The sequence below is a fragment of the Corythoichthys intestinalis genome, chromosome 5 (genome assembly GCF_030265065.1).
Source record: "Corythoichthys intestinalis isolate RoL2023-P3 chromosome 5, ASM3026506v1, whole genome shotgun sequence".
In the NCBI taxonomy this organism is placed as follows: domain Eukaryota; kingdom Metazoa; phylum Chordata; class Actinopteri; order Syngnathiformes; family Syngnathidae; genus Corythoichthys; species Corythoichthys intestinalis.
This window is the reverse complement of record NC_080399.1, coordinates 60183333-60197654: the sequence shown is the minus strand read 5'-3', so window position 1 is coordinate 60197654 and position 14322 is coordinate 60183333. Positions and strand designations below refer to the sequence as shown.

General features: G+C 40.9%; 1 protein-coding gene across 1 annotated transcript in view; it reads left to right on the top strand.

The window, feature by feature from the left end:
• The window catches only part of LOC130916148 (paired box protein Pax-6-like), a 60701-nt gene that overhangs the window by 14359 nt on the left and 32020 nt on the right, over positions 1–14322 (top strand). Inside the window, exons 3-5 of the mRNA XM_057836637.1 lie at positions 3427–3557; positions 8341–8556; positions 9138–9291. Coding sequence (XP_057692620.1) covers positions 3427–3557; positions 8341–8556; positions 9138–9291 — 501 coding nt within the window. The remainder of the gene's footprint in view (positions 1–3426; positions 3558–8340; positions 8557–9137; positions 9292–14322) is intronic.

The window sequence follows — 14322 nt, the reverse complement described above, 5'->3', positions numbered from 1 at the left end:
CCCAGCTATCCTCCACATATTCAGACTTTGAGGTGTTTTCCGGGCAGGTACGTTGTCCAGGTTCTGACCGCATTGTAAAGATCTTGGCCAGGGCACACAGTGGCCAATCGACCAGTTCCGTGTCGTTAGATAATTTAAAGTCAGTTGTCTGTGCATTTACAGCCAACAGCTGATCTGTCCTTGTGAGTTCTGTTTGCATTGGCTTTGAGTCACCTTTGTTTTTTTTTTCTTTTTTCCTCTTTTATTTTTGGCCACCTTTGTTTTGGGTACACTCGGTTTTGTTTACAGGTTTGAGTTGCCACTAGGGATGTCCCGATCCAGGTTTTTGCACTTCCGATCCGATACCGATACTGGCCGACACTGATACCGACCTATCTGAGCATGTGTTAAAGTTTAAAGTTATTTAGCCTCCTTACTTAGTTGTCAGACTCATGTTAAAAAAGGTTTTAGTACTCTTGATAACAACTAGCCAGCTGAATTAGGTGAGTTTGAATAACACACAACGGTTGGTAACAAGAAACTGACCTGTTTATTCAGTGACAAACACAAAACATTATAAATAACAAACAGAAATGGCATAGTCAGTCAATAAAACGTGCAAATAATATTGTAAACTGTCTTTAAAAAAGCAAAACACACAAACAACCTCAGTGGAAAATCCCACAAATCCCCCAAGCTATTAGATGCTTTTAATGTTTCGTGCATTAGTTACAAAAATTGTATAAAAAGCCTCTCAGGTTTAAATAAACGACTATTTCAGCATCAAGTTAACATTTTAAAACAGTAAATAAAATACTCAAGTCCCCATTCTGTATCAGCAGCTTTAAACAGCATTCAATTCATTTAATTTTGCGGATCAACTGTTAAAGTTGTTAAAATTGCTCCCGTTATTCCCTAATTTCCCTTCTGTCTACTTTCAACATGTGAAAGTTTTAAAACTGTTTTGAAGATCGATTCAAGTCAAGATTTTGCCGATTTAGGAGTATTTTAGATAAAAAGTTAATTAGGTTCGTTTGGAAGGTTCACAACAGCCTACTAGGAAAGTCTTCTGCTTTAAGATGGCGGCTGTTTACTAACGCATTTGGTTTTCAATAATTAAATGTTGCTAATGCAGTCAAGTCTGTCGTATAGCATCTGGTTCTATATACATATGATATCTATTATCTCCAGTAAAACGACGTTAACGTAGTTTGTAGCTGCTATCAGCAGCAGTCAGGTATTCTTGTGTTTTTTACCCAGCGGCATGAGTTGAGCTAAAGCTGTGAGTTGAGCATCGGCATTACCCGGGTCTAAGACAAGTTATGTTTACTTTCGGGACACAATGCCGTCAGTTTCTCATTGCGTCCCGAAGACCGCGCTGTGTATTAGTTCCGCTTTACTTGACATATTTCAATAATCGGAATTTGGATGTTTGTGAATCGTTCTCGAATCTTCCACGGCCGAATCGCGTGTTGGATGGTGCGTCTTTACTCATGTGAGATAATGGCTCGTCATCCAGAATGAATTCTTCGGCAATGACTCTTGTTATTCCCTGGGCTTTGGGACTGTCGAGTGCCAGTTTGTCACGCATAGCAAAAGTTTCTGCCAGTGTTAGTTGCGTAGGACCTTTCTTTTTGTCTTCGGTTTTCTTAATATACTCCTCATATTGTTTGTGGTGGTATTTCGCTAAATGCTTGATTAGGTTGGTTGTATTAAAACTTCTTACAGCTTTACCACTACGCTTGACTTTATTGTGGCATATGTTGCTCTCTGCCTCTTCGTCTTTGTCGTCCTTTCAGGTGAAATGATCCCACACGGCTGATATTTTTACCGATAAAGTCTCTCGGTAAATTGGGAGACGGTAATGTAAATGTAGTGTGTTGAAGGTGTGCCGTAAAATGCGGACCGGATTTTAGGGAAACCGAAGCAAAAACTGGAATGGATTATGTAAATCGGTACGCTGGAAAACCCGGAACGGATTTTAAAAAAAAAAGAACTGGATCGGAAGTCTGGATCGGAATTTTTCCCGTGTTCCGATCCGATACCGATGCGCATTTTTTTGCCCATATCGGCGTCCGATCCGATCCAAATATCGGATCGGTACATCTCTAGTTGCCACTCAGACATTATTTACCTTTTGTAGAGTTCTTTTTATGTCCAAGAGTTAGCTTGAGTCAGCAACATAATTGTTGAATAAGGTTTGTTTATACCTCCTCTTAAAAACAGCCAATGACCCCTAGCTGGTCACTGCAGAATCTAGTTTGTTCCAAAGCTTTACACCAGAGTGAGTGACGGAAAATGATTTTAGTGTTGTTCTAGCATAGTTAAGTATAAACACATTTTCTCCCCTCATATCGTATTTCGATTCCCTAGCCTGGAAACGACTTTGCAGGTTATACGGAAGGCTATTAGTCGAGGCTTTGTACAACATCTGTCCCGTTTTGAAATTTATTAAATCATACAGCTTCAATAAATTGGATTTGATAATCATATTGTTTATCATATTGTTTTAAGTAACTTGTTATTTTGAGTAGTCTTAACTCGGATATTGTTAATTTTACTTTTAAAAAAGTAATTAGTTACAGTTATAAATTACTTCTCCCTAAGAAAAACAACAACAGTTGACCCACAAATTACAGCGCATGAAGTCTACCTAGCACAACCCAACAACCAAAACACAACATTTGCTAAGAGCGTTACATTTATTTATGCCAAACCAGTTGAAGGGGCACTACAACAACAAATATGTGCAAGATAATATTAGTTTAACATCACAATCATTAATGGTAGAAATAATAAAGAAAGTTTGGAAGATTCAACGGGCATCGAGGAGGACCCAAATGCAGGGAAAATGGGGAGGCAGACAGGTAGCAGTCGCGAAAATGTTTTAATTGAAGCAAACAAAAACCCAAAGTACAAACAAAAGACTGGGGATTTTGCAAAATCCGAACAAAATTCAGGAGTTCTAGCAAAGACCGGGAACCAAAATAACTTACCATGTAAAACAGAGCCAGGAGCACAGGTAACACGCAGGCATGGAAAATCCACCGACATAGGTGCTGGGATAGACACATAAGGGCACAGAACCAAACTCAAACCATAACACATTTGCTCAAAAACAACCCGTTCAATAATTTCCCCCATGAACACTAATGTTCTCTTTCAATGGCTTTTACAATCAAATGTACTATTTTTCATTAGTGTTGCAAAAGGCACAGTAGCTGATAACAATTATCTTAAAATTGCTATTTTTTGTCATGACAGACAAAATACACATGAGGATTTTAGAAAGCAACAGAAATGACACAATTGACTTAACTTTATTTCGGTCACTCTAAAGTGCATGCATTCCATTGAGATGGTCAGTTGTGGCAAACCAGCAAATTGTAGCTGTTTACAATCATCAAGTTTATCTACAGTAAATTTATTTTATTTTTGTGAGTGTAGGTCACAGTGGAGTGAACCAGCTTGGAGGCGTGTTTGTGAATGGGAGGCCTTTGCCTGATTCCACTAGACAGAAGATAGTGGAGTTGGCCCACAGTGGAGCTCGTCCATGTGACATATCCAGAATTTTGCAGGTAAACGCTGAATACTTTAACAACAGCTTGTTCATGTGCAATGGGCTAATTACTAAAGCATTTCATTTTGTTGAACAGCTTTCATGCTGTAACGATTATTCAATTAACTTAAGTAAATTCGATTTTAAAAAAGCTTAAAATTTTTTAATTAAAATTTTGCTGCATCGAGGATTTGTTGATTTAGAGTGACATTGTAATCGTTTGTTTTGAAACTGTTGCATTAAGTTTTATTGATTTGGGTGGATATACTGCACTCTAGCGGCAACTCGTCTAGCATGGCTAACTCCAGCTGCTCCCTGTTAAGACCAACATAAGGTACGTTTTTGTTTGAGCTAATATGTTTGTTTATGCATTCGTTATTTAGTTTAGAAGTATATTTACAGTGTATCACAAAAGTGAGTACACCCCTCACATTTCTGCAGATATTTCAGTATATCTTTTGATGGGACAACACTGACAAAATGACACTTTGACACAATGAAAAGTAGTCTGTGTGCATCTTATATAAAAGAGTTAATTTATTTATGATGGGTGGGTCATTCCCCCCATCATAAATAAAGGATTGTACAAAAAAAAAAAAAAAAAAAAAGTTAGCATTTCATTTGCATTTCATATCATTTAAGCTGGAGACTTTTGCTATGCAAGTTAGCCAATTGTATTTTTGTTGTTTATAGATCCTTTGAGGCAAAGCTCCATTATTTTAATTTATTTTTTAATGCATTTATTACTCTTGTGAAATGAAAGTGCAATCCAGTTTGAAAAACACTCTGGAATTTTATTTTATATTCGCATTTAATGCTCTTTTCAATGTGTAAACTTAGCAAGCCAAAATAAAATATTATCGCATGCATAAACACTTGTTGAATTGTTTTACATACCGGTATCCCAGAATTTATTCTTGCATTAATTACTCAATTATTCAAATAATCACAATTTCTTTCAACTAGACTCGTCCGCTAACTAGTTGATGGATTAATCGATTACCTAAATAATCGATAGCTGCAGCTCTAAACAGTTCATTTTTTTAAAAAAATTAGTAATCAAAGACGTAGTTTACTTTGTCATACTATTTGAAATAACTCCCGTGTAGTGGTTCTCAACTTGGGTTCGGTGTGCAATCTAAGGGGTTCAGTGAAGGTTAAAGCGGAAGTTCAGGATCTTTGACATTATGCTTAATCTTCAAGTTAGCGGGTATTTATTTAGTTGGTGGAGGTGATTTCAACAAATTCTGTTTCGTTTACAAGTTATTTGTTAGTTTTAGGGCTGCGGAGTGGCTAAGCTAGCGCGAGTCAATGGCACCATTATAGCACGCCAATTAAAAACAACATATGAACACATGAAAATCATCGATGACCCATGCAATCATTAGTGTTGGCTATGTTTTCAGGATAAAGTTATTAACATTTACCATTGCATGTCAATGATTGCAATATGAACAGTAACATTTGTAATCCAGAAGCTCTGCAGAGGAGCAGGGCGGAGTGATATCACATCGTTTTTTTTTTCACCGCTGATTTTTTATGTTGTGGCCGGCAGCAAGTGACAAGTTTATATTTTTCCTCGTTCTTCATAGGGAATTTGTGGAAACTTTCCTTTGCCCATTTCTTCTGTATGTTTCTCAGCCTCTAAATGCACATTTCGCCATGTTGCCGGCCCTCAGTTAAGTCAGCAGACTGATGCTGCATTCAAGGAAGGTGGGAAGTCAGAGTTTCCAACCTCTGATCTGGTAAAGTATCAGTAGTACGGCTCCACTATTTGATCGCTTATGAGAAGTCAGTTTTGCTGGAGGTCAAAAATTTTTTTGAAGGCCAAAATAAAAAACAACTTGTGGCCATCAGCCATCTTTGCTGTTTACATTCGATTGGAATGCTTTAAGGTTGCAACTGGTACCCTCTGAGCGGGATAAGTTCGACTTCCCATCTTCCTCAAATGCAGCGTGAGAAGGAGTGACCGAAGCACTCCTCTTTATTGGGGTCGTGTTACGCATCTAAAAAATAGTCCTGCAGAATGAAATGAATTATGGCAGTTTGGTGTGACATTGTTTTGGTTGCATTGGTGTTTTGAAACCATGATCTGTGTGTTGAATTTATTTGACTATGTTGGATCTGTTCATAGACCTGTATCATTTTTTTTATGGGCATGCTATAATGGTGCCATTGACTCGTGCTAGCTTAGCCACTCCGGAGGCCTGAAACTAACAAATAACAACAAAACTGAATTTGTTGAAATCAACTCCACCAACAACTAAGCTAGAGCTGAAACGAATACTCAAGCAACTCGAGTAACTCGAGTTTAAAAACTGATCCGAGTAATTTTATTCACCTCGAGTAATCGTTTATTTTGACAGCTCTAAGCATCACGTTTTGCTCGGACTACTTTTAATGCGGGACAACGCGCTGATGTCACGTGCGGAGAGGAAAAAAAAAAAAAACACCTTACTGCAGCCGACAGCCGCTACAAACGACGCCGACGCTGCTAACTACTAGCCCGCACAATGCTACGTTGGTAGCAGGTAGCGTCTGATGCGTCTCATAGAGATCACATGTATGTTGAACTAGATGCGAAATGACAGACTCGGCCGCGTCTGGGCAGCGTTAGTAAACAGTCGCCATCTTAAAGCAGTAGAGCGCTAAGCGCTAATAAAGAGCGTTAAGCGCTAATAAGATTAACGTTACTGTCATTACTAGCTCACGTAACGTTAGCCCTGCGGAGGGCTAGGTTTCTATTAATTATGACCACTGTCGATGTGTGGCTAACGTGTCTTACATACAGGCTTTAACATAACATAGCATTGTGGAGTGATGAGGGTGTAAAATAAAAACTTAATAATGCTAACTATCAATTTTAGCTCAGTAGTCACTGCTGGATAAAACACCAACTGAGCTGGCAGAAAAAAACATTGGCGTCACATTTACGCCATGAAAATAGCGTATGATGCAAGGATTCGACAATAGAATGAGAATGTAGACATGAAAACAAAACAGAAACAGTGTCAAATGAATCAGAATAAAATTTTCTGATGTGAAAAGCCGAAGGGAAAATTATTTTTCCTTTCGTTTCATTTTCAAATTGATATTACATGAGATGCAAAAATGACAAAAACGACATGGTCAAGGTCAATCTGCTGCTTAATCTGGGGTCAGGTCGCGAGGGCAGCAGCTTTAGCAGGGAAGCCCAGACTTTCCTCTCCCCAGCCACTTCAACCAGCTCCTCCGGCGGGATCCCAAGGTGTTCCAAGGCCAGCTGAGAGACATAGTCTCACCAGCGTGTCCTTGGTCGTCCCCGGAGCCTCCCACCAGTGGGACATGCCCGAAACACCTCTCCTGGGAGGTGTCCAGGAGGCATCTGAACCAGATGCCCGAGCCACCCCAACTGTCTTCTTTTAACGCGGAGGAGGAGCGGCTCGACACAGAGTCCCTTCCGGCTGCTCATCCTATTTCTAAGGGAGAGCCCAGACACCATGGGGAGGAAACTCATTTCGGCCGCTTGTATCCGGGATCTTGTCCTTTCGGTTACGACCCACAGCCCGTGGCCATAGGTGAGGGTAGAAACGTAGATCGCTTGGTAAATCGAGAGCTTCGACTTTCGGCTCAGCTCCTTCTTCACCATTACGGACCGGTGCAGAGTCCGCATCACTGCAGACGCTGCACCGATGAACCTGTCGACCTCCCGCTCCCTCCTACCCTCACTCGTGAACAAGACCCCAAGATACTTGAACTCCTGCACTTGGGGCAGAATCTCATCCCCGACCCGGAGAGGGCACGCCACCCTTTTCTGACACTTCATCCCAACCGCTTCACACTCGGCTGCGAACTGCTCCAGTAAGAGTTGGAGGTCGCGGCTTGATGAAGCCAACAGCACCACATTATCTGCAAAAAGCAGAGATGTAATGCTGAGGCCACAAAACCGGACCCCCTCAATGCTTCGGCTGCACTGAGAAATTTGTCCTTAAAAGTTATGAACACAATCGGAGACAAAGGGCAGCCTTGGCGGAGTCCAACCCTCACTGGGAACGAATTCGACTTGCCGGCAATGCGGACCAAACTCTGACACTGGCCCGGTACTCCGTACTCCCGGAGCACCCCCCACACGGTCAAACGCCTTCTCCAAATCTACAAAACACATGTAGACTGGTTGGGCGAACTTACATGCACCCTCTCGGACCCTGCTGAGGGTGTAGAGCTGGTCCACTGTTCCACGGCCGGGACGAAAACCCCACTGCTCCTCCTGAATCTGAGATTCGACTTCCCGACGGACCCTCGTCTCCACCACCCCTGAATAGACTTTGCCGGGGAGGCTGAGGAGTGTGATCCCTCTATAATTGGAACACACCCTCCTGTTCCCCATTTTAAAAAGGGGGACCACCACCCTGGTCTGCCAATCCAGAGGCACTGTCCCCGATGTCCAGGCGATGTTGTAGAGGGCATGTCACTAAACAGGGTTAACGTTGACAAATCTAAGATTCATTCCTCCAAATTTGAATGAAAAATTTAGAAATAAGCAGGGGGCTATTCTTGGCCTAGTCTTGGGCTAAAAGAATAATTTTGAACAGGAATTTGCTTAATAATAGCTTGCTAGCCTAGATATAGCCAGCGGTTTTGAATTCCAAAGGGTTCGGTTAAACTCATGGGGTTCGGTACTTTTATCCAGGTTAAGAACCACTGCTCTTGTGTCTACTTTCTGCTTCATTCCAAGCAAGGATTGGGCACTGTTCACATTGACGCAGTCGCTTTATTGTTTGTTGTATGTTTTATGGTATGTGCTATCCATGTATCTTATCCAGGTATCTAATGGCTGTGTGAGTAAGATCTTGGGCCGGTATTACGAGACTGGTTCAATTCGTCCTCGGGCCATCGGAGGAAGTAAACCCAGGGTGGCCACTCCAGAAGTTGTAGGCAAAATTGCCTCGTACAAGAGAGAATGTCCGTCTATCTTTGCCTGGGAGATACGAGACAGGCTCTTAGTGGAGGAAGCCTGCACTAACGACAATATACCAAGTGTAAGGTTTCATTTTTTTTCTACATTGCTACTGACAGCCAGAGCTAATCAAGCTTGATTAAGTGTGTTAACCATGTAAAGCATCCTGTTTGTTCTATTTCATATTATATTATAGTAAAATTGGCATATCTATATTTTCATCAAATTATGGCAATACCTGCGCATGTTTTAGATTATATTTCTAAGTGTTCTTTCTCAAGTCACATGTAAAATGTGGCACTGGTGGGCCAATGCAATTGGGGGGGCAAGACATTTATTTGAGGGAGCACCGCCCCCTCTTGCCCCTGCGTAAAGCCGACGTCGGTTACTAACCACCGCTGATAAAGATGTATAGATTCAGACATAGAAATACATGATTCTTAATTCTCCGCCTCATGTTGTCTGTTGCCACACCAGTCAAGCAAAGTAAAAGTACTCTGATCCCAGTGTACTTTTTAGCACAGATTTCTGTATGCGACATCGAAATGTGCCATTTTTAAAGGCAATGATAATTTTAGCTTTTCTATATCAGCTTTTGGTTGAGAATCAAAATAGCGAAAGTGAAACTGTGCACAATATTGATCAAACATTCTTTTTCTTTAGGTTTCCTCAATAAATCGAGTACTCAGGAACCTGGCCAGTGACAAGCAGCAAGTAGTAAATGAGGGGGTATTTGAAAAGCTAAAAATGCTCAACGGACAAGCCACTTGGGCGGGACGCAATGGGTGGTACCCTGGGTCGTCACTCAGTATCACAGGTAAGAACAAGCGAAAAAAAAAAAAAAATTGCAAAAATTATAAAATGTAAAAATACAAACGTTAGCTTCTGCACCCAATAGTCCTCGAGGGTGCAAGGGAGTTCGCCCAACCAGTCTACATGTGTTTTGTGGATCTGGAGAAGGAGTTCAACCGTGTGCCTCAGGGAGTCCTGTGGGGGGGTGCTCCGGGAGTACAGGGTACCGAGCCCCTTGGTAAGGGTTGTTCGGTCCCTGTACGACCAGTGTCAGAGTTTGGTCCGCATTGCCGGCAGTAAGTCAAATTCATTCCCATTGAGGGTTGGACTCCGCCAAAACTGCCCTTTGTCACCAATTCTGTTCATAATAATTATGGACAGAATGTCTAGGCGCAACCGAAGCGTTGACGGGGTCTGGTTTGGTGACCTCAGCATTGCAGCTCTGCTTTTTGCAGATGATGTGGTGCTGTTGGCTTCATCAAGCTGCAACTCCTGCAACTCTCACTGGAGCGGTTCGCAGCCGAGTGTGAAGTGGTTGGGATGAAGATCAGCTAGGAATTACTGTACTGTATATGAAGACATATACAGGGAGTCCTTATATTACGAACGAGTTCCATTCCTATGACAGCGACGTAACCCAATTTTCTGCGTGAGTTGGATTTCACCATTAAAGTCGAAATTTACACTAAACAACTAAAATATCTTTTTTTTTAAAAAAAAGATGCTATACTTAGCATTAGGAAGGAGAGCTAGGGTTTTCAACAGTTTATTAGCAACTGAAAGCACGAAACACGACCACCCCTCCCTCGCTCGCTCCAGTCAGATATGCGGTGCGTTTAGGACCAGCCCTGAAAACACAAGACTCAACACATCAACCTTGCAACCTGAACCATACATACAAGTCGATTCTTGATATTACTGTCCTTATTTTTATACTATGTTAACCGAAGGTTTTGCGGACTTCGACTGTTGCTGACATAAGATCTGTGTCAACACAAACCTGCTTTTGGCAGCGATCAAGGCATCTTTACCAATGTCTCCATTCTCCATTCTTGCTAAGATGTTAATAGTAATTGCTTGTAGTGACCACTACCTCGTAACAGAATTCACCTATGGAACATATATGCGGCATGTTGTGTTCCGGGGGTAACTCTTTTGTCGTGCTCGTTTCCGACAGAGAGACTAGAGAGTTAGATGAGACACAAGCGGCCGAACACACCGACGCTAACTCAGGATCAAGAAGACACACAATATCATTCGCTACATGATTTCTTTTGTAGTTAGTTAGAAGACCCATCTTTCCTCTTTAGGGCCACTATGTGAAAAAAGGAGGGTGAAAAGGCAATGATAGACAACAAGCAATATGCACTACTTAGGCAGATAATGTGGTGTGGGGCGTGTGGTCCCGGACTTTTTTTGCATCACAGTTCGGTGTGATGTGGGCCTTTTTTCGCGGACCGGCAATGTGTAGCAGAAAAGTAAAATAAATATAAAATAACACAACGGGGGTAAAAACGAATGTTAAGTGCGGGGAAAATGTAACCCACTGGACGCTGAATCAACCTTTTTCAACATAAGCCTTTCCTAAAGGTTGACGGCAAATATCCTTGGTCGCAGGCTTAATAAGTTATTCTCCAATCGTGAAAGGTTTCTTGACTTTAGCATTACGGTTCGCCACAAGGTATGATGCTGTCAGGGCATTCTCTTTTGTTGATGTGGTGGCCCTCGCTAATTGTTTCTGTCCTTCGTACTTGCGCTTATTTGTTTCAAAAAATCCAAAGGCCTTCCGGGGTGCTAAGTCTTTATTGGCCAAAACAGCATTGAAGGCTTCATTGCCTTGTTTGCTAACTTTTGGCCACATATATTGCAAAGTAGACTTGGCCTAGGGTCCTTCTCTGACTCCCCTTTTCCCCGTAAAAAGCGGTCCAAAGACGTGTGTTTTTGAGTCATCTTCGCTAGCATGTTCTGAGCAGACACACAAGTTCCCTGAGGACACTGAGGACTACTGTGAGCAACATCAGATGTGTAAACTGTGGCCACACACCAATATCACGCCTGTTCAAAACCTTGGATTATAGCAAGTTACATGGCTTATTAAAAGAATGACATTGCAGAAGCAATTTTCATTAGTTTACTTTTATATAATTGATTTGGCCCATTTGAAATAAAAAAGACAAAAATCTCCTTGTTCATGAGATGTGTACTATATTATATCATGTGAGCGTCCTGCTTGTGCCTGGGTAGGGTCCAGTTGTGGCATGGGTGAATTAGTAAATTAAAATGAAATAAAAAAAGAACAACGACAATGGGAGCATATACAACTGCCACATTAAAACCGTTCGCTCAACACTCAAGATTCCTATTCTCTGTGTTTAAGCAGCTATACAGGACAGGTTTAAAAAAACTCACTCAGCTTCACCACTTGTTTTACTATTTGTTCATACTCCAACAGCCATTCCATCTTAAAAGAACAGAATTTCTTTTTTACTTTGACTCGATAAGTGCCGCTCCTTTTGCCGAGATAAGGGGTTAACTCCGCTACACTGTTGTTAGCTAGCTAACCTGCATGGCGCGTTCAGGCTGGGCACATATGCTCCACACTGTCACTGCTATGATTCGCTGCGTAGCGTAAGTGAAGTGAACTGTATCATATTATTGGCTAGACACGTGTTATTAGACACCTTATTAAGTTACATTGCAAAATGGTACGGAAAACAATTTTGTTGGTCCGTTGAATTAGATTTTATCAGTTGTAATATTATATTTTAATTATCACTGTAACACTTGCAAAAATTGGCATTGGAATGTTGCTTTAGTAAATCAGCACAGGAGTCTAGCTTACTTTCATTCTTTATTTTTCTCTGCACTCACCCAGGTCTTCCACCTCACAACAATATACAATCGTGGTGCTTTAACCCACACATGGGAGCGTTGCGTTGCTGTATCGATGCACAAATAGTAGTGTTGCGCTGACACAGTACTGTGGCGCCGACAGTAGTCGTAGTGACTCTGCAATACATTTCTGTTGAATTTTAGTTTGTGCGTTGCATACATTTTCTTGTGCGCTGAGGATGAGCAAACAGTGGGCAATTGTGCACGCGCGCAGCTTAGAAGGAGCACTGGCTCCAACTGACTTCTATAATGACATCCAATAAAAAAAAAAAAAAAACAATCGGAAGTACCCTGTCTGCCATTGCTGAGGTGTGTGCCTGCAGCTCACAGCTAGCAGCAGGCAGCTAACATTTCTGTTTACCACTGTTGTTAATAATGGCATTACTAACAGCGTTATTCATTTCAGTAGTGATTAATTCTAACAAATTACTTTCCTCATCCTTGCAACGCTGTTACCGTTACTGAGGATGTGAAGGGTGGCGTTAGCGGCGTTACTATTTGGTTGAATGAACCGCACGTTGTCTGATTTTGTCAAAGCTGCCTGGGAGATAGGAGGAGGGATAGGGGTGGTGACACCATTGCAAATGCTATAGTAGGTTGCTAATTGATAATAATGTAGTTTTCCTGTTGAGCATGCATCATCACCAAGATGGCATTGTCCTTATAGAAGCTACAATATGATAATTATATTTTTTTTTTTGTTACCAAAAATTGTCACTTGCCCTAAACTTTTCTTGAAAGACGTATTCATGAACCTTGTGTGATGTTTTTTTTTTTAAATAAAAAAACTAGAGCAAGGACAGGAGATACAGGAGATTCAAGAGCCTGAACTGACTTCTATAATGACATCCAATAAAAAAAAAAAAAAAACAATCGGAAGTACCCTGTCTGCCATTGCTGAGGTGTGTGCCTGCAGCTCACAGCTAGCAGCAGGCAGCTAACATTTCTGTTTACCACTGTTGTTAATAATGGCATTACTAACAGCGTTATTCATTTCAGTAGTGATTAATTCTAACAAATTACTTTCCTCATCCTTGCAACGCTGTTACCGTTACTGAGGATGTGAAGGGTGGCGTTAGCGGCGTTACTATTTGGTTGAATGAACCGCACGTTGTCTGATTTTGTCAAAGCTGCCTGGGAGATAGGAGGAGGGATAGGGGTGGTGACACCATTGCAAATGCTATAGTAGGTTGCTAATTGATAATAATGTAGTTTTCCTGTTGAGCATGCATCATCACCAAGATGGCATTGTTCTTATAGAAGCTACAATATGATAATTATATATATTTTTTTGTTACCAAAAATTGTCACTTGCCCTAAACTTTTCTTGAAAGACGTATTCATGAACCTTGTGTGATGTTTTTTTTTAAAATAAAAAAACTAGAGCAAGGACAGGAGATACAGGAGATTCAAGAGCCTCACCTGCATATTGAAAAATATATCTATATATATTAGGGGTGTGACGATGCACACAAGTCACGGTTCAGTACAACAGGAAAAACAAAAAGGCTTTTTTCTCACAGCAATTGAAAGTTTGTATACCATTACATTCTTACATAGGTGAAATTAAAAACAATTTAAAAAATATCGCCTATGTTATGGGGGCTGGGGGGGGGGGGGCAAAAAATAAAAATAAATTAGGTAATATAAACATATTTGATGTGAAACATGTTATAGAATCTTGATGAGAAAGATATAATAGAATGTATAATGTAATAACGTTTAGAACATGAAATGTAATGTCAGTTACTTTGCTGTGTAACTAATTACTCTTTCAATGGGGTAACAGTTACTAATGTCAATTACTTTTTGGGAGAAGTAATTAGTAACTGTAACTAATTACTTTTTAAAAATAAGATTAACAATACTGTTGTTTACATTGACTGACGCTGGGCTGCTACTGAGGTGTGTAAACACCCCAGTAATTGCGGCCACCACTAGAGGGAGACGTCCACATATCTCTACTCAGACTAGCCAATAGAGTAGGCTCGCAAAAAACATGCAGTTAGCATTTATTTTACGGAAATATGTCTAAGTACAATACTAGTCTGTTAATGAATGTCGCTAGCAGCCGCCTGATGTAAAAAAAGCTTTTCTGGTGCGACTTATACTCTGGTGCGACTTATAGTCCAAAAAATATGGTAATGCTAAGTTCTTATTAACA